This window comes from Schistocerca gregaria, chromosome X (assembly GCF_023897955.1).
Source record: "Schistocerca gregaria isolate iqSchGreg1 chromosome X, iqSchGreg1.2, whole genome shotgun sequence".
NCBI lineage: Eukaryota > Metazoa > Arthropoda > Insecta > Orthoptera > Acrididae > Schistocerca > Schistocerca gregaria.
The window spans coordinates 520,942,980-520,966,013 of NC_064931.1; the positions used below are offsets into that span (position 1 = coordinate 520,942,980).

At 41.5% G+C, this 23,034-nt stretch overlaps 1 protein-coding gene across 1 annotated transcript in view; it reads left to right on the top strand.

The window, feature by feature from the left end:
- The first annotated feature begins 3,824 nt into the window (after positions 1 to 3,824).
- The window catches only part of LOC126298175 (GS homeobox 2-like), a 65,482-nt gene continuing 46,272 nt past the window's right edge, over positions 3,825 to 23,034 (top strand). Inside the window, exon 1 of the mRNA XM_049989484.1 lies at positions 3,825 to 3,993. Coding sequence (XP_049845441.1) covers positions 3,825 to 3,993 — 169 coding nt within the window. The remainder of the gene's footprint in view (positions 3,994 to 23,034) is intronic.

The window sequence follows — 23,034 nt, forward strand, 5'->3', positions numbered from 1 at the left end:
CTCCCTGTTCTGCATTAACTGATTCAAATAGTTCTGGTCTGTTTGTCACCAGAAGGTCTAATATGTTATCGCCACGAGTCGGTTCTCTGTTTAACTGCTCAAGGCAGTTTTCAGATAAAGCACTTTAAAAAAATTCACTGAATTCTTTGTCCCTGCCACCCGTTATGAACGTTTGAGTCTCCCAGTCTATATCCGGCAAATTAAATTCTCCACCCAGAACTATAACATGGTGGGAAAATCTACTCGAAATATTTTCCAAATTATCCTTCAGGTGCTCAACCACAACAGCTGCTGAGCCCGGGGGCCTATACAGACATCCAATTACCATGTCTGAGCCTGCTTTAACCGTTACCTTAACCGAAATCATTTCACATTTCGGATCTCCGTCAATTTCCTTCGATACTTTTGCACTTCTTATCGCTATAAACACACCTCCGCCTTCACTGTCCAGCCTGTATCTGTGGTATACATTCCAATCTGAGTTTAGGATTTCACTACTATTTACGTCTGGTTTCAGCCAACTTTCTGTCCCTAGTACTATTTGGGCGTTGTGACCGTTTATTAATGAGAGCAGTTCTGGGACCTTTCTATAGACGCTCGTGCAGTTTACTATTAGCACATTAATATTGTTATTCCCTGTTGCATTTTGCCTACTCCTACTTTGCCGCGTCTCAGGAGGCGTCTTGTCGGGCCTAGGGAGGGAATTTTCTAACCTAAAAAACCCCCATGTGCACTCCACACGTAATCCGCTACCCTTGTAGCCGCTTCCGGCGTGTAGTGCACGCCTGACCTATTCAGGGGGACCCTACATTTCTCCACCCGATAGCGGAGGTCGAGAAATTTGCATCCCAGATCTCCGCAGAATCGTCTGAGCCTCTGGTTTAAGCCTTCCACTCGGCTCCAAACCAGAGGACCGCGATCGGTTCTGGGAACGATATTACAAATAGTTAGCTCTGATTCCACCCCGCGAGCGAGGCTTTCCGCCTTCACCAATTCCGCCAACCACCTGTACGAACTGAGGATGACCTCTGAACCAAGACGGCAGAAGTCATTAGTGCCGACATGAGCAACAATTTTCAGTCAGGTGCACCCAGTGCTCTCTATCGTCGCCGGTAGGACCTCCTTCACATTTTGGATGAGACCCCTGGCAAGCAGACAGAGTGAACAATGGCCTTCTTCCCCGACCTTTCCACTATTTCCCTAAGGGGCTCCATCACCCGCCTAACGTTGGAGCTCCCAATAACTAATAAACCCCTACCCCCGTGTGCCTGCTCAGACCTTGCTGAAGGAGCTGGCACATGTCCATTCACAGGCAGAGTGGGAGATGCCACACGGACAGCCTCCACATTTACCCTCCGCCTCGTGCGCCGCGAACGCCGCTGAACCCGCCACTCCCCTTGGGGAGAGGGTGGCCCAACCGCGCCCGGCACCCGCGAAGATGTCTCGACAGCAGGGACAGTGGGTGAAGCATGTAATAGCCGGGGTGTACCTTGCGACACACCAGGCTCCCCACTGAGGCTACATTCTGAGGCAGCAGCCTGAAGACGGCTGACCCCGCCATCAACAAGCTCAGCTGTTCGCGAAGAGTGGCCAGCTACTCCTACATCCGTACACAGCAGTCACACATCCTATCCATCCTAAGGAATCAATTTACTGAAGAGACTTAATCAACTTTTAACTAGACTGCTAATTCACTAAAGGCGGCTGATTATTGACTAAACTGTGATTGCTAGCCACATCTTGTAGAAAACAATGAAAATAGCACTACCTGTCTCTGGACTGTATTGAAAGCAAACACTAGCACTACTGGCACTATGGTTGACTAAAGAGACTCTCTCTGACTGTATTCATAACAGACACGAAATCTATGGAACACTATTAATAGCCTCTACAATTAAAGCTTCCTAAAAGCAAAAACACACGGAAGAAGTGACAAGTAAGAAAAATACAGTTAATACTTAAATTAAGGTAGCTCGCTGCACAGCAGACGTGATCATTTAAAAGCATTTTATTCTAAAGAATGTTATATATGGACATTCTATGGTTATGAGAAAACAGGTGTAGATATTTGGGAAGAAATTAAAAGATAAAATCCCTGTTTTATACAACAGAAAAAATAGGTAATTATTATTGTGAAAAATATAGATATTTTGGAAGAAATTCAAAAATCATTCTCTCTTTTATCTATTGCTGTAATAAACATAGCAGGTTAGTATTATTATGTAACAAATATAGAAGAGAGTTTTGAATTTTATAAAATTCTTAAAGAATTATAAAATTATGTTTGTACTTGTATATTATTTTTAAATATTTATCAAGCAATAACGAAAATTTAACTTCTTTTTAAATCTATATTTTTCAGTTTTTATTTCCTGTTTTTCTGAAATTATTTCAGAAGGAAATGTAAACATGAAGTTCATTCTTCTAAACCTTTTTGTCATTTTATATTCATTTATGAAACTAAAAATTTTCAGTTAATCTTATATGTTGTGAATCATAAGTTAACCATGTATAATTATATGTGCAATTGCATCATTGGTTAAATTTTCATTAAAAATGTACATAATTTAATTGTTGTTTTTCAGTAGTTACAACATTCATTCTTCTAGACGTAATTATTATATACATAGGATAATTTTGATTAAAATTGGATGGATTTACATCTACATCAGTGTTTAATTGTGTTATTCTTTTAATATCTCTACAAACAACATAAACTTTTAAAAAGTTGTTTGGTGGATCATGATTCCATAATTCGTGAGAAAAAATTTCATTTCTTCCATTGTTACATAGATATTTCATACTTTAACGTGATTGTATAAAGAAGAAACATTTAACTGATTAATCTTTCGATTAGTCTGGGAAAAAAACGAAAATAAAGTAAGGCATATCAAACTCAGTAGAATTATAATAATTAGTAATATCTAGTTCAAAATTTCTTTTTCCATTTAAATCAGCAAATTCAATTTTAGTAGTTGAAAAAATATTTTGTTGTAGGAACTTTCGTGATGTCTCAGCTTGTCTGCATGGAAATTCTTGTTCTAACAGGAATAACGCTAACTGCATTGTTCCTGATGGTCCTAATGAGTCACCCCATTCATCATTTGTTTCCCTTCCTGCTTTCAACAATCGTCTCAGGAACAGTAAACAACTGTTATCGCTGCTAAAAGCCTTTATCGTGTCTGTGCATGCTTGCGAAAACACCGTTAACCATAAAAGCATTCTTGTTATATGGATAGACAGATGATGGTCGCACCAAGCCCATCCAGGATATAGTGACATTCTGTAAAGGCTTCTTATTGGGTGTCCATTCAAATGAAGCTCTATCATTGGTTGACTCGGTGTATGTATAAGCCCACAACCAGCCTCCATTGTTCTCAGTCCATTGCTGTCTGTCTTCTTGTGTATTCCTTCATCTCTGTGTGTGCATGCATTTTTACGACCAAGATCAAGAGAGGTAGCAGCAGCAACCATTCAGAGTATAGCAGCTGGAGACGTAGAGTTCTGTAGGCAGGATTACCCAGTGAGTAAATAATTTGTGTTTTGAGTGTAAATTTTAGTGTGTGTGTGATATTCACCTTCTTGATTTCGTCTCCTTGTTATTGTTATTGTACAAATACAGGATTTTCTCTTGTTGTGAGGAGAGATGGGGGGGAGGGGCCGAACCATGGTAGACTCTCGAAGTCCAGCCTCCTGTAGTGGGCTCACAGCCTGGTTTGCCTTGTGAGTATAATTTTCATTGCAATTTGTTCTTCTGTAGTAACTATTCAAAATTTTTTTCATTTCACAGCTGTTTTTTTTTTCCTCTAGCTCACTTTATGCAAATGCAAGCTGACCTGGAGGCAGAGCTGGAGGCTGAAAAGAATTTTCCACTCCAGCAGCAGCAATGCTACGTGGAACAGCCTCCAGCTATTTGCCGTGTGGGAAACCACCGCAGCCAGTGCCGCCACCATCAGCCTGGCACCACCGCTCTGGCTAACTACCACCCCTCAGGTTATTTTTACAGCACTTTACGAATCCTGGGAAGGGTTCATATGTAATGGACAGCTGTCCCATTAGGATCATTAGGAAGAATGCATCCAGTGTTATTTGGGATATTTTCATAAACAGTTTCTGAAAGCATTGCAAAAAATTTCTATACTGCATCTAGAGGGAGACTTGGCTGTTATTTACATAGACATGAATTGTCAATATAACACCGACAACCTTCTAGCTGCACCTGTGAGGGTGAGACGCTAGGCAAACATCTCACTCAGAAATTAGGTCGGTGCTGGACCTGCACATGCAAAGGCGACGTGTCAGTGCACCAGCTATGGTGGCCAGGTAAACACTTTACATCCCTCTCCAGGCATGCCTACAGTATACGTCTGTCCACAGGGAGATTTGGCTGTCAGCCAAGAAAAGAGCGAATGTTTACTGTTTCTAAGACATATGTTGAAAGCAGGATGTTATGATTCCGGGAAGGGACTGTTACAAAAAGGTACGGCCAAACTTTCAGGAAACATTCCTCACACACGAAGAAAGAAAATATGTTATGTGGACATGTGTCCGGAAACACTTACTTTCCATGTTAGAACCCATTTTATGACTTCTCTTCAAATCAAATGAATCATAGAATGGAAACACACAGCAACAGAATGTACCAGCGTGACTTCAAACACTTTGTTACAGGAAATGTTCAAAATGTTCTGCGTCAGCGAGGATACATGCATCCACCCTCTGTTGCATGGAATCCCTGATGCGCTGATGCAGCCCTGGAGAATGGTGTATTGTATCACAGCCGTTCACAATACGAGCACGAAGAGTCTCTACATTTGGTAACGGGGTTGCGTAGACAAGAGCTTTCAAATGCCCCCATAAATGAAAGTAAAGAGGGTTGAGGTCAGCAGAGCGTGGAGGCCATGGAATTGGTCCGCCTCTACCAATCCATCGGTCACCGAATCTGTTGTTCAGAAGCGTAAGATCACTTCGAAATGTGCAGGAGCTCCATCGTGCATGAACCACATGTTGTGTCGTACTTGTAAAGGCACATGTTCTAGCAGCACAGGTAGAGTATCCCGTATGAAATCATGGCGGTGAATCGAAGAAGTACAGTACATACTGACGAAACTAAAATGAGCTCTAACATGGAAATTAAGCGTTTACAGACACATGTCCACATAACATCTTTTCTTTATTTGCGTGTGAGGAATGTTTCCTGAAAGTTTGGCCATACCTTTTTGTAACACCCTGTATAATAGATGGGCTGTCCTGTTAGAATTGATAAAAAGAATGTATCCTGTGTTATTTTGCGATATTTTCGTAATCAGTTTATGAAAGCATTGCAGAAGATATGGATAGCATGTCCATAGGGAGACTTACATAGATATGAGAAGTCAGAATAACATTGACAACCTTTTAGCTCCAGCTGTGAGAGTGAGTCGCTAGGCAAATACCTCGCTCAGGAATTAGGACAGTACTAGACGCGCAGGTACAAAGGAGATGCATCAGCCATGGTGGCCAGGTAAACACATTACCAGGTGTGCGTGTGCCACCCAGATGTATGTGACTTGGACCTCTATAGGGAACAGATTGCTGATATGTTGTGATCGAATTTCTTAACTATAGTTCTAAATCGTTTTTACATGCAATGAGTGTTCATACACTGCATTAGTTCGACTGTTTAAGCGTTTTGAGTGTGTTTGTAGAGTATTATACAAGCATTATTTTGCCAATTTTATGGGTAGTAAATGTGTCTGTACATAAGTTACTACATTATTTTGCCAACATGTCTGCTGGCTGTGCATTGCATTATTTTGACAGTTTAAAGTTAGTGAGTGTGTTTGCAGGGAGTTTTACATGCTTTTTTGACAATTTACGAGTTGTTTGCACGTCTGTACATCAGTGCACTGCATTATTTAGGTAATTTATGAGTAGTTTGCAGGTCTGTAGGCTATTTATTGTGATTATAAGCACGTCAGGGCGAGTGTTTTGTATCAGTGTACTAAATAAACTACTTGAAATCCGCCCATAAATAAATTGTTCCAACTTCCCACTGAAAATAAATAAAGTACACTCCTTCCTCTCCAGCAGCTGGACACAAGCTGAATCCTTTTCCTGCCATTTTTTCCCGAGACCACCATCTTGGCTTACATCACGGGAGGGGAGAGGGGGATGGACAACAGCGCCCTCTGGTGGTGGTACTGTGAACTAGATAAGTTGGTCTTCAGAGCTCATGGTGAACACACTGTCTATGCCAACTCAGATTGTTTAAATAAACAATACATGCAAAATTAACACTTTAGTCCATCCTATCTAGCAGTTCAGCACAGACTGAGAACTTTTCCCGCAAATTCCAAGGAGGAGGTGGTGGTGGTTGGATGACATAGTTAGTGGAAGTAGCCCAAGTGACTTTCTCCCCACCATTTTTCCCAGCATAATTTTCCTGCGATTTTTTTGGGGAGTGGAAGGGGGGCAGGGGTTAGGTTAGTGGAGGTAACGCAATTGAGCTATTTTCCCGCCAAAATCTGAACTTCCAGCTATGATGTAATTGCGACATTGCTACAGCTTAGATCCGCCATCTTGAATAAATATGACAACAATGCAAAGATGAGCCATATCCTTGTTGCTTCACTACTGTCATAATGTTTTGGCTCATCATGTGACAAGTCCACCCGCCTGTTGCCCATCATTCCATGAGTGATACTGAGTGACTGAACTGCCTGCCACATCACATGCTTCCACGTGCACGTGCATAGTGAGTGCTTTAGATGAGTGCTACTCACGTGGGTTTTCCTTGCGGATGCAGTGTTCTAACACAGACATCTGAATATGCAAAATGGTGTGAAGGCATTTCACTTTCACTGACTAAGCACATCCGATTCTGCATTTGGATTCCTTTTCCTGTATTCATGATGACTGACATTTCTTAAATTATTTTAGCTCCCGACCCTTGTCCGTATTTAATTATAATCTGTTTGACTTCATCTACCTCATTTTCACTTTTTAGGGAATATCCTATGTCGTCTGCGTATACATTTCATAATATCTTTTTCCCATTTATATGCAAACTTTGTAGTTCTTCTGTCAAGGTGGGGAGTAAGTGTTCGATCGCAACCTTGTTCCACAGATCTTTCCCTCTGGACTTCTTTTGTTGGGTGCCTGTTAACCATTATTGTTGTGACACCACAACTTAAATTTTGTATTGAACTGATAAACTGCGGTACAAAGTCCATACCATGCATCATGCTATATAGCTGTTGATGGTTTACTTGATCAAATGCTTTTTCAATGTCTAAAGAAACAGCTACTCATTCAGTTTTACAGGATTCATTAGTTGCTATTATATGTAGATGTTCACTTACATGTGCAAAGGTTACCTACCCTTGCCGACACTTGTTTGGTACGGCACTGGTAATATGCCCATTAACATTTTTAGTGTTTGTACTAAGATCCGCGCCATTATTTTACAATCGATTTTCAGTAGAGCAACTGGTCTTAAGTTTCCAATTGTTTTATTTCCTGGGCTTTTCAGAACTAAGACCGTTATCCCTTCTAAAAATTCCTTTCGTACATTACAATTCAGGCCCAGTAGTTCCCTGTGTGTACATAAAAGTTTGTTCTTCATTTTTGGTAAGAAAATCTGATAAAGTTCTTTGGGGATTCTTTTGGAGTTATATTCGATCGTGTCTTCAACTCCTTCTTCGTCGATTCATGTTGTTAAACTCTTATTGCTCTGGTATGGATCTTCTTTGTAGGTTTCTTGTTAATTCTTGCTGAGCATTTTCATTAAAAGGTTGACAGGTCATTATACTAGTGGCATAACTACGTAAGTAAAAAGCTAAATTTCCGCGTTCTGGCCTGATTGGTCCCTCTGCCAGTGGTGCCGTCGAATGCAGCATGGAGGGACATGTGGTCAGTACAACGCTCTCTCGGTCGTTGTCACGTTAATATTGATTTTGGAACTGCTACTAATCAGGCGAGTAGTTCCTTCACTGTGCTGTGTACACCCCGCACCAGTCCTCCCATTGCGGGAAAATCCCTGGAAGTACCAGGAATTGAATCCAGGTTCCCCCCGTGGCTGTCTGCGGTGGCAGTCAGCTACGGAGGCTGTTGACGTAGTTTTACATAAGTTGGAACTTAAATAGTGGCAACTCTGCTGTGGAGACACTATGTAATAGGATCTACTATTGTCGCTGATAGCACACGTTGTTGACATACCTACCTTACTTCCTAGCAAATGGACTCGCCCCTTTGTGTGCGAGCGCTCTAACGTAACGGTGTCACTATGTTTTCAAAACAGGAACAACGGAGTTGGATTAAGATTGAATGTGCCAGAGGTCGTACAGCACGACAGCGCCATCAAGGTCTGCAAGAGGCGTGTGGGGACTCGGCATTGCCGTACAGAACAGTGGCATGTAGGGTGAAAGACTTCAACGAAGGTCGGCAAACTGTAGCAGACATGCATTGAGCAGGTCGTCCTGGCGTCTCTGAAGAAGAAGTGCATGCTTTTGCCGCGTTAGGGGACAGTGATCGACCCCATACGATTCGTGAGCTCGCCCACGAAACCGGATTAGGGCATACGATTGTGCTTCGCATCCTGAAGGTACGCCTGGGCATGCGAAAAATTGCATCGCGACGCGTTCTGCATGACTTGACGGAAATGCAGAAATAGATATGTTACGCCGCTGCTCAGACGCACTCGGAGCGCTACGAGCGCGCGCAAAGGAGAGGCTTTCTTACGACTTATCCTAAGACTGGATGAGACATGAGCCACATCGTACGATGCAAAACTGAAACGCCAATGCAAGGAATGGCGTCGTTATGGGACGCCGCGAAAGTCGAAAGTGCGTCAGAGCCCCAGTATGATGAAAATTATGGTGATTCTCGTGTACGACTGCGATGGTGTTATCGCAGCGCATTACGTTCCTCCACGGCAGATCGTCAGTGCACAGTATTACTGTTCGTTTTTGGAGCATCACCTGCGACCTGCTTTGCGAAAGAAGCGGCGACCCTTTCTGCGTAACCCACCCATCATTTTGCACGACAATGCGCGGGCGCATACAGCGCAAGATGTGGCGGCTCTGTTCGGTCAATGGGACTGGCAAGTACTGTACCATCCACCATAATCTCCGGACTTAAGTCCTTGCGACTTTGATTTGATTCCGAAGATGAAGGAACCACTTCGTGGCATTCGCTTCAGAAATATTCCAGAGATTCGACAGGTAGTAGAGCGCTCCATTCGCACTATCAACAGAACAGGCGCTGCTAACGGTATACTACGTCTTCCACATCGCTGGCCACGGCTTCTACACAACGCTGGTGACTATTTTGAAGGACGGTAACAGGTACAAACATGTAACTCTTTTGTATAGGTTCTGAATAAATAGTTGACACTATTTAAGTTCCAATCCCCTTAATTTCTTTTGTTTTGATATTGTCACTTCTTCGACCATTTTCAGTTGTGTTAAAAATTTTCTGGTCACACTTTTTTCTGATATATCACGTGATACATTGATGTTTCGTCTGGTACAGTGATATTTTGTCTCATCGGATCACATTCAGGGGTTTTTCTCTGGCTTCATATCTTTGTACTTGTTCTCTCTTCAGTCCAATTAATTTGCCTTTAACTCTTTTAAGTTTTGAGTAATTTTCTGTTGTATTCACCAATTAATTTTGAAGCCCAACATGAAGATAATAGGGAGCGAAGCCCCATACCGCAGGAAGTAGTTGCTGTATTGAGGTGGCATGCTTGCATGGTGCAGTTTGTCTCATCATAGGGCAAATTAGACTATAACAAAAATAACGCTTTTAACACAATGTGTAACAAATAACCATCATTTATCAAAAACATACATATAAAAATACTCAGCTTTAGTTTGATGATGACATGGCATGGTACTGAAGATTGGTCGAAACCTAACTCAGTGAACTATGCGTAACTAATCTAATAAGTATGGCAACTCGTGAATAATGGTAACTGTGACAGCTGGCCAAATGAATCTGTGTCTCCACTTTTATCCATCATTGTCGAATCAGTGCTCGTATGCGAACTATCTGTCAAGAATGATTGTTTGCTAAATATTCTTCCGGTATAAGGAGGAAACAGGATGTAGTCCTTGTAATCAGTGCGCCCTGTGGCATCACAGCTTAGTGGCTCTCAAGCTCCAGATTAGGCTTGCTGTGCGGCGCTCTCTGTGTGTGTAGCTGTGCACCGTATCTGACGGCGGACACAGCATTTTCTATTACCTTTAAGTGTTGGTGACGCAGTTTCATCAGACGTTTGAAATACAATTCCATTGTTTCCCTCTAACAAAAGTTATTTTCCCCTTCGTAGAACCTGAGCGTCCTCCCTATTTCTGGTTTGCATATTTAAGTCAACACACTGTTACTGAGTTACAAGTAATAAATCTGTTTATACATTCTGTCCATGATTTACAAAAGTCCATTCTGCATCTGGGAGATGTGCAAAGTTGAAGTTACAAACTCTTTTTGCATGGCACCTCCCCTGTTTTTCCGCCTATATATGAGGCATGATCGGAAAAACATTACTGGCCTGATTTCAACTTGCAGGACTCGATCTTCTAGGTTATTCGAGACGTCGACTTTGACTAGTCTCGTGGCTGAGTGTTTGGTTATACAAGTAAATTGAGGTAACGTCCCACGTTTCAGTTCCGACGTATTTTTTAAAATGTAATCCCTAAATTATCTGTTCTAATTCCATTAATTTAGTGAAATTAGGTGTTTGGCCCTTTGCTTTGGGAGTCAGTAGCTGGAGTGATGAATGTGTTTATAACTTCAGGAGAAGCTGTGGGGAACATTTTGCGATTTCTATGCCTGAAAATTAAAGTGGTAAAACTACCTGAAAGCGTTCGTTACAACAAACAGTGTCTAAGGTGCAAAATCATCCCAACACACATGTGCTTAAATGTTGAAACAAAATCTCGACTTGGTAACCGCATAAGAGACACGGAAGGTAAAATCTGGGTAAACAAAAAATTACTGAAAAACTAAGTCATAAAGACAAACTTAACCAAGATGTATACACAGTTCGTCTAAAATCTAGTCAAAATTTAACTCTTTTGATGTTTGACTATGTTACTATTCATAGGTAGATGTATTTGGCATACCACTCGATACAGACGTACAATACACAAAAAGAAATTAGAAAAGTTAATGAAAGAACCACTTTTCACTCAAAAACCTAAACCGAAAATTATTTCAACTTTTTAATTCTCTACATGAGTAAGAAATCTTACCAATATATCGTTCACAATTGAAGAAATCGGTTTACTAAATAAAGGTCCAAAATATAACATTGAACCATTATTTCACAAAATATCTGTAAAACACCTAACAGCTACAGCAAAGGTGGCTACTAACATGGCAAAACTATCCGAATGTGAAGAAAATTGACAAACTGCAAAAAAATAAATATCATTGAAATAGAACTAAAAAACAGGAAACATCAAAATAAAAGACATGCACTGAATGTCACACACCAAACAGCATAAATAGCAAATTGATAACACAAAATGCTACAGCAGTGAAACTGGAAAAAATATTATTATAAACCAAAATGTCTACATCGATAAAGTAAAAATTTTTTCCAACAGAAATGAAACATAACCCAACCAACAAATATACTCTAACCAGGAAAGTAGTAAAAAAATTAAAATGAAATTTTCACTGATGAAGACAGAAAATCATGCACTGTAATGAATCCACGAATACCAACTTTGCGAGCACAACCAAAGATACACAAAGCTCATATCCTGGTCCATCCAGTAGTAAATTATATAGAGAGTTTGACATACAATCTAAGTAGAAAGCTGGACATATTATTGAACAAACTATACACATTCAATACAAAATACACTCTAAAAAACTCGCTAACACCAGCCCATAAAAATAATACAAATCCCCACAGCTTGCAAGTTCGTCTTTTTATACAGAATAGATTTGTATACAAACATATCAGTAGTTGAGACAACTGAAATTATAAAAGACAACCTCTGCAGATATAGAAAGACAGCCCCAGTTGAAATTTATGGGATCACAAAATTACTACAGCTCACTCTATTACAAAATTACTTTCAATTTGATAAGAATACATACACACGGGAAGATGGGGTAGCAATGGGAAATTGCCTAGAAAGTACTATCACAGACATATTTCTCAATGCACTAGAAGAAAAATTTTTCACCTCCACTACTTCGTCCCTCAACAAAATTATGTATTTATACAGGTATGCAGGTGATCATTACTACTAGTAAATCGAGTCAACAAGAACATACAAACAATTCGCCAGCAATTAAACAATCTGGACCCAAAAATATCGAGCGAGGTGGCGCAGTGGTTCGCACACTGGACTCGCATTCAGGAGGACGATGGTTCAAACCCGCTTCCAGCAATTCTGATTTAGGTTTTCCGTGATCTTCCTAAATCGCTTCAGGCGATTCTTTGTAAGTGCTCGGCTGACTTCCTTCCCCATCTTCTCCTAGTCCGATGGAACCGATGACCTCGCAGTTTGGTTCCCTCCCCCAAATCAACCAAACTACCCAAAAATAAAATTTACAATAGGAACAGAAAATAATAAATCCATCAATTTCTTAGACCTAAAAACAAACAGTGATAATAACCCACATAAGTCTGAAATTTACATAAAACTTAGAACTACAGACATGATCATCAATAAAAATTAATATATACTCTAAGTCAGTGATCAACAGAATCAGAAATTTACGACTGGAAGAACAAGCAATAAAAAAAAGAAATTAAAAGACTACAATACATAGCACAAAAAGTAATTTCGACCCAGATATAGTAATCTACCAAGACTATCTAAATCTAAAGCAGACAACATACATAAAAGCGAAACACTGAAACGAGATGAAAAAAACCAGAGACAAACCGATATATGTACCAACTACATATACACTGATCAGCCAGAACATTATGACCACCTACCTAATAGCCGGTGTCCACCTTTGGTACGGATTACAGCGGCGACACGTCATGACACGAGAGCAATGAGACCTTGCTAGGTCACTGGAGGGAGTTGGCGCCACATCTGCACACACATGTCACCCAGCTCCCATTAATTTCAGGGAGAGATGCGATGAGCTCTGACGTCACATTGAATCACATTCCAAATGTGTTCGATCGGTTTCAGATCTGCTGAGTTGGGGGGGCAGCACATAAACTGGAACGCGCCACTGTGTTCCTCGAACTACTCCATCACATTCCTGGTCTTGTGAAATGGTTTGTTACCTTGTTGAAAAACGCCACTGCTGTCGGGAAACATGATCTTCATGAAGGAGTGTACATGGTCTGCAACCATTGTACGATACCGCTTTGTCGTCATGGTGCCTTGCACGAGCTCCACTGGACCCATGGATGGCCACGTGAATGTTCTCCAGAACATAATGGAGCAGCTGCCAGCTTGTCTCCGTTTCGCAGTACAGGTGTCAAGGAGCTGTTCCCCAGGAAGGCGACGGATTCGCGCCCTCCCATCGACATGACATAATGAAGAAGGAAACGGGATTCATCATACCACGCAACGCTCTGTCGCTGCGGCAATTTCCAGTGCCGATGCTCAGGTGCCCAGTGAGGCGCAGTTGCCGATGCGACGGTGTTAACATTGGCACATGCGTGGGTCGTCGGCTGCGGAGGCCCATCGTTGGGAATGTTCGGTGCATTTTGTTTTCAGACATACTTGTACGCCATCCAGCATTAAAGTTTGATGTTAGTTCCGCCAAAGTTCGCCGCCTGTCCTGTTTTACCAGTCTGCACAGATTACGACGTCCGCCATCTGTAATGAGGGGTGGCCGCCCAATCCTACGACGCTCTGGACGTGGTTTCACCACTTATTGACGACACTCGCCACAGCACTCCTCGAAACCAGACAAGTCGCGCAGTTTCCGAAATGCTCGTGCCGAACTTCTGGGCTATCACAATCTGTCCACGATCAAACTCCGACACCTTCTTCACTCTACACACGGACAGCACGCCCACTGATACTTCATGTACTTGGCTAACAGTCATTCCTCGCCAGGTGACGCTGCTATCGCCTGGACGAGTTTATATTGATAGTAGGTCGGTGATCATAACGTTCTGGCTGATCACTGTATAGGCAACATATCACACAAAATAAACAAATTGTTAAATAATACGAAAATACGACTGGCATTTCACACTACCAATATCTTACATACCAAGCTGAGACCAAGAAAAAGCGACCTCCATGTCCACTCTGATCTAGATGTACGCAAAATTTTCTGTGACGACTGCAATACTTTTACATTGGATCAACAGTACGAAGTTTTAGTATATGATTTAAAGAATACAAGAGAGATTGCAAAAGCAGCCAATTAAGTTTTTAGCTACACTTAAGAAATAAAAACCATGGAGTGAACACAATCTAAATCGCTTTGAAAATTCTACATAGGATACCAAAACGTCAAATAATGAATATTCTGGAAGAGCTAGAAATGTATACACATAGAAATAGATATCCGAATGACATCATAAACGAACAAATGGGCCTCAGACATAAAAATTATCTCTAAAACTATACTAACATAACGGGAAAACGGATATACACAACATGATTAACAAAAAACAATAGACAGAATTAAGATCGCACATCTACATAACGCAAAATACCTCTGGCTAAAAATATCTCTCACTACTTAATATTTAATTTACTTGTAAACATAGTACATCAATGTAACCATCTGTCATTTGACAACAGTAAAAAAATAACATGAAATTTCAATAGAAGGTAAATACGTGACCTATGTTAACAACGTACTAAATAAAGACGTTTTATGTACTTCACTCCATGTAGACGTAAGTATAATATAAGATAAAAAAACTGTTAGATAGACGCAGAATAAAGTGCTATATTCTCTTCAGTTTCGAGCACATGTCGAAAGTGCAGGTGGGTTACTATTGTGTTAACTGCTTTCTGTTAATGTTAGCTAACAATGAATGACCCTCAAAAAAAAATTTAAACCATAGTGAATTTTTTACAAATGTTATCACATATGATACCTAAGGACTTAAACAGAAACAATTATACACACCACTTTGCAGCTTCTAATTGCTTTATTACAAAAAACGAGTCACATAGACTACATTGCACATATTCCACGTATTAGCCGTAGATTTCAAGATAGGTCAAAACATACACTTGGTATCAGAACTTTCAACAATCGTAAGTAAAAAATTCGAGATATTTAAACAAAACTACCGTAGCAAAAATTTTTTAAAGTATTTTTGTTTTTCCTAATATTACCACATGGATCGGTATTAAGTTAACGTTGCTTGTCGTAATTTCATTTTATTTTTTGTGAAATGTGTAAAGCAATTCCTGTCGGTAGTGGAGCTGAGGAACACTTTGCACTGCTGACACTATACAAAGATAAGGTCGCCGCTGCCTTCTGCACGGCATTTTGACTTGTTCTTCTAAACATGGCAGTCCAGCCTGGGAAACATGCTAAAGAAAAGATATAATCCCACTTCCAACGACGTAAACAAAGTTGGCATTGGATTCTGCGGTTTCATATTTGATACCCAAAAGTTTAAAGCTTGTAAATCCGTGATAACATTAATTTATTCTTAGCCATTAACAGAGAAATGTCTGTACAGTTTTAATAAGTTAATAAAGCATGTGGAAACACTAGTAAATAGAAAAAGATATGTCTTCACCTTTATTTCGTCGAGAAATATTGTGCATTTGCAGAATACGAAGTTTTCCATCAGTGGTGTTACCTCGTGGTCCTCGGCAGATGGATGAACAAGTGAGCTGTACAACTGCGATTTATATTGTACATAACACCGCAAGCCAGAGAAGTTGCGGCTTCGTAAGCACCAGAGGAAAAAAAATAGAACTTGCTGGTCTCGTATATGATACCTCGCAACTGAAGAGGATATGAATGTAATGTCAACAGGAGCGCTTGAAGTGGTACAAATACCGAAACAAGTTAGTCGTGAACTTGTGTAGAAACAACAAGAAATAAATTCTTTGCGGCTAATTTTATGAAAGTATATAGAAGATATTTCGTTGTTGTCGTTGTGGTCTTCAGTCCTGAGACTGGTTTGATGCAGCTCTCCATGCTACTCTATCCTGTACAAGCTTCTTCATCTCCCAATACTTACTGCAACCTACATCCTTCTGAATCTGCTTAGTGTATTCATCTCTTGGTCTCCCTCTACGATTTTTACCCTCCACGCTCCACTCCAATGCTAAATTTGTGATCCCTTGATGCCTCAGAATATGCCCTACCAACCGATCCCTTCTTCTTGTCAAGTTGTGCCACAAACTCCTCTTCTCTCCAGTTCTATTCAATACCTCCTCATTAGTTATGTGATCTACACATCTAATCTTCAGCATTCTTCTGTAGCACCACATATCGAAAGTTTCTATTCTCTTCTTGTCCAAACTATTTATCGTCCACATTTCACTTCCATACATGGCTACACTCCATACAAATACTTTCAGAAACGACTTCCTAACACTTAAATCTATACTCGATGTTAACAAATTTCTCTTCTTCAGAAACGCTTTCCTTGCCATTGCCAGTCTACATTTTATATCCTCTCTACTTCGAGCATCATCAGTTATTTTGCTCCCCAAATAGCAAAACTCCTTTACTACTTTAAGTGTCTCATTTCCAAATCTAATTCCCTCAGCATCACCCGACTTAATTCGACTACATTCCATTATCCTCGTTTTGCTTTTGTTGATGTTCATCTTATATCCTCCGTCCGCAGCCTGTGGTCTTGAGGTAGCGTTCTCGCTTCCTGCGCACGGGGTCCCGGGTTCGATTCCCGGCGTTGTTAGGGATTTTCTCTACCTCGTGATGAGTGGGTGTTGTGTGTTCATCTACATTGCCTCGCAAGTCGCCGAAGTGGCGTCAACTAAAAAGGACTTGCAATACGGCGGCCGAACTTCGCCGCATTGGACCTCCCGTCCAACAATGCCATACGATCATTTCATTTTTTATATCCTCCTTTCACGACATTGTCCATTCCGTTCAACTGCTCTTCGTTAGTACTGAGTATTACTATTTTACGGGCGTTGAAATGTTGTTATTGATTCATCTTTGAAGGAATTTTATGTTCGTCATGGTAGAAGCTGGCCAAAGATTTGACTCTTCTTAATATCCTTTTCTGGGAGGCTGTGCCTGTTCTGCTCCTCTTGCTATAACCTGGAGAAAACCGCAACTCGATGTATTTCGTCATTCTAAATTCAGTTAGGGTGGCCTGTCTTAGGTGCCTTTAACTCAGTATGCAGAAGTAGATGCAGAAGAAATGTACAGTGAGATGGGATCTGTTATCATTTTTAGGTCCCTTTTGACAACATCTGGCCTGTGATAGGCGCTAAGTTGTAACGAACGACTCAGTTGGCAGTAAATTTTTTGTATCTTCTCGGAGTCAGTTTCACTTCGGCAAAAAAAGAAAAACCTTTCACGCGTCTGACCTTTTGGAGTCGCATCGCTTACTAGGGAAGGATCCGTCCACGCCCCCTGTAGTGGAGTATAAGAGGGCGCTCCCATTAGGACCGGCCTCGGTAACCGAGAGGGCTATACCTGCATTCGAACTGGTGCAGCTTTTATTGCGGTAGGTTGGGCTCATACATAGGGAAACCAATTAGGCGCCGGCTGGCGTCGGCAGCTATTGGCCGCGAGTAGAGGAGGGTGGGGTGAGTCGCGCCCGGCTGGGGTGTGCGGCTCGGGGCGTGGCGGGCGCAGTGCGATGTCGCGCGCCTTCCTGGTCGAGTCGCTGGTGGAGGCGCGGCCTGCGCGCGCTCTGCTGCCGCCGCCGCCGCTGGCTTTGCCGCTGGCTCTGCCGCCGCCGCCGCCGCCGCCGCTGAGGCTGCCGTTCGCGCTGCACGCCGCATACTACAGCGCGGGCCTGCTGCGGCCGCTCGCCGTCTCCGCGCAGCCGCCGCCCCCGCCACCACCTCCGCCGCCGCCGCCGTCACTGCCCACACCGCCACCTCTGTCTCCTTCACCTCCGTCATCGCAACAGCACCAGCAGCACGTCACTAGGATAGGTAGGTTTCCTCCAGCTCACCGAGAGAGGTGACTCGTCCTCTTACTCAATCACTGTGGATCTGCACCAGCACTCCGCAAGCAACCTGCGATCATCATTGCGTCCATAAAATCAGAAAAGGCCAGTGCAGCCGAAGCCGAAACCACGGTTTTGTTCACATATATCAATTTTTTTCCTCCTAAGTAGGTCCACAGCCACGAAATGTCGGGTAAATGTAGATATGATTCGGTAGAGAATCTGCAGAGAATTGGTAGACACTATGCTACTCGAATTTTGTTTTAGTATATGAGTTTATTTCGGCTTTATTGTCTTCATCAGTACATGTCCCGATGTTGTAGATGAAGATATGTCAACTCTGTGTAAATTATTATTGCTGCCTGTAGTTGTTGGATGCAATACTTTCGTCAGTAATGTTTTCTACATCTACATCTACATTTATACTCCGCAAGCCACCCAACGGCGTGTGGCTGAGGGCACTTTACGTGCCACTGTCATTACCTCCCTTTCCTGTTCTAGTCGCGTATGGTTCGCGGGAAGAACGACTGCCGGAAAGCCTCCGTGCGCGCTCGAATCTCTCTAATTTTACATTCGTGATCTCCTCGGGAGGTATAAGTAGGGGGAAGCAATATATTCGATATCTCATCCAGAAACTCTCCATCTCGAAACCTGGACAGCAAGCTACAGCGCGATGCAGAGCGCCTCTCTTGCAGAGTCTGCCATTTGAGTTTGCTAAACATCTCCGTAACTGTATCACGCTTACCAAATAACCCTGTGGCGAAACGCGCCGCTCTTCCTTGGATCTTCTCTATCTCCCCCGTCAACCCGATCTGATAGGATCCCACACTAATGAACAATACTCAATTATAGGTCGAACGAGTGTTTTGTAAGCCACCTCCTTTGTTGATGGACTACATTTTCTAAGCACTCTCGCAACGAATCTCAACCTGGTAGCCGCCTCACCAACAATTAATTTTATATGATCATTCCACTTCAAATGGTTCCGCACGCATACTCCCAGATATTTTACAGAAGTACCTGCTACCAGTGTTTGTTCCGCTATCATATAATCATACAATAAAGGATCCTTCTTTCTATGTATTCGCAATACATTACATTTGTCTATGTTAAGGGTCAGTTGTCACTCCCTGCACCAAGTGCCTATCCGTTTCAGATCTTCCTGCATTTCGCTACAATTTTCTAATGCTGCAACTTCTCTGTGTACTACAGCATCATCCGTGAAAACCCGCATGGAACTTCCGACACTATCTACTAGGTCATTTATATATATTGTGAAAAGCAAAGGTCCCATAACACTCCCCTGTGTCACGTCAGAGGTTACTTTAACGTCTGTACACGTCTCTCCATTGAGAACAACATGCTGTGTTCTGTTTGCTAAAAACTCTTCAATCCAGCCACACAGCTGGTCTGATATTCCGTAGGCTCTTACCTTTGTTTATCAGGCGACAGCGCGGAACTGTATCGAACGCCTTCCGGAAGTCAAGGAAAATAGCATCTACCTGGGAGCCTGTTTTCAGGTTGTTCGATAATTTACTGTTGCACGTATATTACGAGGACTATTCGGAAAGTAAGGAACGATAGGTCGTGAAATGAAAACCACAGTGAAAATCCGATGAAGTTTTTCACGGGTGTGCTGGGTAATGTCTTCAGTATCATACATTATTTATAGTTTGATAGTCGTAGAAATTCAAGTTTGACAGCTAGCTTTCCTCGTTTGGCACTGCTGTTCTTGCCTGTTCTCATGTTGGCTTGCAGCATTACGCAATTCTTGGTGTGAACTACGACGCAATATGACATTACTACGGTTTGTTTGAAAACTTCTGGCTATAAAGGTATATAAAAAGTAGTGGTGCTAAATTATGTTGAAGTTTACATCAAGAAATGTGTAGTGCAACAAACCATTCCGAGAGCAGGCAAGAAACATTGCCATTGCCAAAAGAAGAATACCTTCAATAACATATAAAGTTTTGTGCCGAGGATGTTAATAATTGGCAGTCTTCCCGTCCATCATCGCAGATGCAGCACTGCACGTGACTATGATAGCTGTGTCGCAAGTGCTGTCTTCTCCTGATCATTAGAGACCGCATCATATAAAACCCTAAAATATGCATGCAAATATGAAAGAAAAATGCTTAACAATGCATGAAATGTGTCGAAATATGGAAGATTAAATAATAAAAAACATGATAGTTACTGCGTGCATTATATCTCAACGTCGAACCAGTGCATATCAATTACGAGGAAGAACGCAGGCCACGCGAAAAGACTGATGACCATAGATGTTTAGTCTCATAGTGCTCAGAGCCATTTGAACCATTCTTTTGAACCACGCGAAAAATTGGTACATTTAAAACGCTATCATTTTCTGAATACCTTCTGGTAGAAATTAGGAAGGGGGCCTTTCTGGGACTATTTTCTAAAAATTTGCAAAATGGGGACGCATACCATGTTTCAAGAATTGTTCCTTCTTTGCTATGTTGTCGGTAATAAGCGGATGTGATGCGAGTGAGTAGCAGCGAAATAGTCGATATGTGCAAGATATATTGCACGCAGAGCGGTACGCTCATAAACTCCATAATATTTTATTTATGAAACAACATACAATTATCAACGTTTTTGAACAGCATTAACTTTTAATTAATATTATTGGACAAAAGCATTATTTACAACTTATTTCACATTTTTCTACTATTGTAAATATAAACGACCAAGTACTGTTCCAAATGTTTGGTGGTAAGATTGTGTCTTCGATGATTCAAAACATTTTTATAAGCAGTAAAGGACCGTTCTACATCAACTGAGGTAACTGAGAAGTATTTGAATTTGGGTGCTATGTTGGCACTTACTGTTTCTGGTAAAAGTTCACCCGTCCCATTAATAAAACTATCAATTTGGCACAAGGATTCAAAGCCTGGGTTATTCTTTAAAATGTTTTCAGACTTTTCTTTAAGTTTTCTTGGGAATAACTCCGGCAGTGAGGAGTTCACTAGAACAATTTTATTCATTAACTAAATAGATTCATCCAAAGCCAGACCTTGAGTTTCAAACTTTTTAGTACTTGCGGGTATATGGGAAAAATGAGTGCTAATCACAGCAATGCAGCAATATATTTTTTAATACCGGAATCATTAAAAGCTTCCTCGCACTGTAAAACTGCCAAAGCTTCTGCATTATCGAAGTCGTTTACTACTCCTCTAATGGCCTCCTGCAACCGTAGCAGCAGCGTGGTTCCAGAGGGAAGCGCCTAGAACCACAGCGGCCGGCTACATTCACAAATGTGGAACGTACTTCTTCAACAACGAGATGTATTCCATAAGCAAAGCACGCCACATTAATCAAATTGTGATAAAATATTCGGAGGGCTTTTCCTGCTTTCATCATATAGGGAGCAGCATCTGAAATAAACACAAACACCCTTTCATCTGCATAAGATTCTGCAAATTTTTTTCTAATACCCTCATTGACAAACTTGGCGATCACAGAACGATTTACTTTTTCAAGTTCTTTGTAGTCGCTAAACAGGAAAATGAAGGATCATCTTCTAAAGCACCAACAATTAAATTTGCAATGTAACCTCCACAAGTGTCTGTAGTTTTGTCAACTGAAATCCAGATGATGCAGTCCTTGAGTTCATTGCGTATTTCTTCCAGAACATTTACGTAAATTGTCGGTATGTAATTTTTAAGCGATGTTGGTTCATCTGGTATATTTTGATTTAAGCAATATTTGCGCAGTAAGCTTTTGAGGATAGGGTTGTACGTTTGTGAAGAGGATAATTGCTTGTAATGAATGCTTCACACAGGTCAATGTTAAACCTACTTTTTTGGTTACTTTTGGACAAATCCCTGCTGCTGCGACTTGCTGTTGTCAGAAGTTGTTTTCGTGGTGCTGCGATATGAAGACCTGCCTTGATATGCTGGTCTGTATGAAACATTTTTTTTGCACTACGTTTTTCACGCAAACTCGACAATATAAAGCAATGTTCCAGGATGGTCAGCTATCCACGAAACGACGTTTCTTTTTTTCCGGGCGGCATCGTGCACAGCACGTTACACACTACACGTCGTAAACACGTTCAATTGTGTACAAGTAAATAGAAAGCTAAACTGAAACGATGGACGTGCGACTAAACGCGTGTGTAGTTTAATTTAATTGTTGCCGACGCGTAAGGTATGGCAGCGGAGGGGATTAACCGGAGGCGCGGGCGCAGGAGTATTGACTCTGGCTGCCTGTTCCTGCTCCTCTTCTGTAATGATTTCGCTAGGGAGTGGCCTCTCGGTTAGTGATTGCACGCAGTTCTAGGTCGCGTTCAATCTGTGAGACATCAAAACTTGATCGAGCTAGAGACCACCCGTCTAAATTTTTAAAATATTCAATATTGTAAACATAGGACGAAAGTATGGGTCGTCACTAGTTTTTAGTTAAAATATACAATAATCGGTGAAAAGGAGTCAAATATGCAAATGCATATGGAACATGCAAATCCATATAACCCGGTCTGTAGTGATCATCCAATAACATGACTCATGTTCTTATAGTTCTACGGGTTGATCTCGAACTCCACCGAAAAATTGTAGAGGCTCTTCAGCGATATTTTCCGAGTATTTTGGAATATGGAACCTGAGAGTCTCTGGTGGCTCGTTACAGAGTAATAACGTAATTATGATTTATTCCGTCTGATACCAAAGTTACCTTTGTTTCCGTCAAAATACCTTCACAAAAAAAGATTGTAATATGCAGTTGCCAAATCGAGCAAAACAGAACAAAGAGTAACGCTATAATACACGGACGCGAAAGTCGTGATGTGATTGCCGTCGCTGCGGGAACAGATAACGTCGTTGTGCTGCCCGTTCATTACATTCAGTGCATCCATGCACGCGGTGCACATCGGCCTTTTTCAGTAACTTATTCAAGCTGCTGTGGCTCCCTGTTAAAGTACAAATAACACTGCCGGAAAAACGCACCCGAGTCAG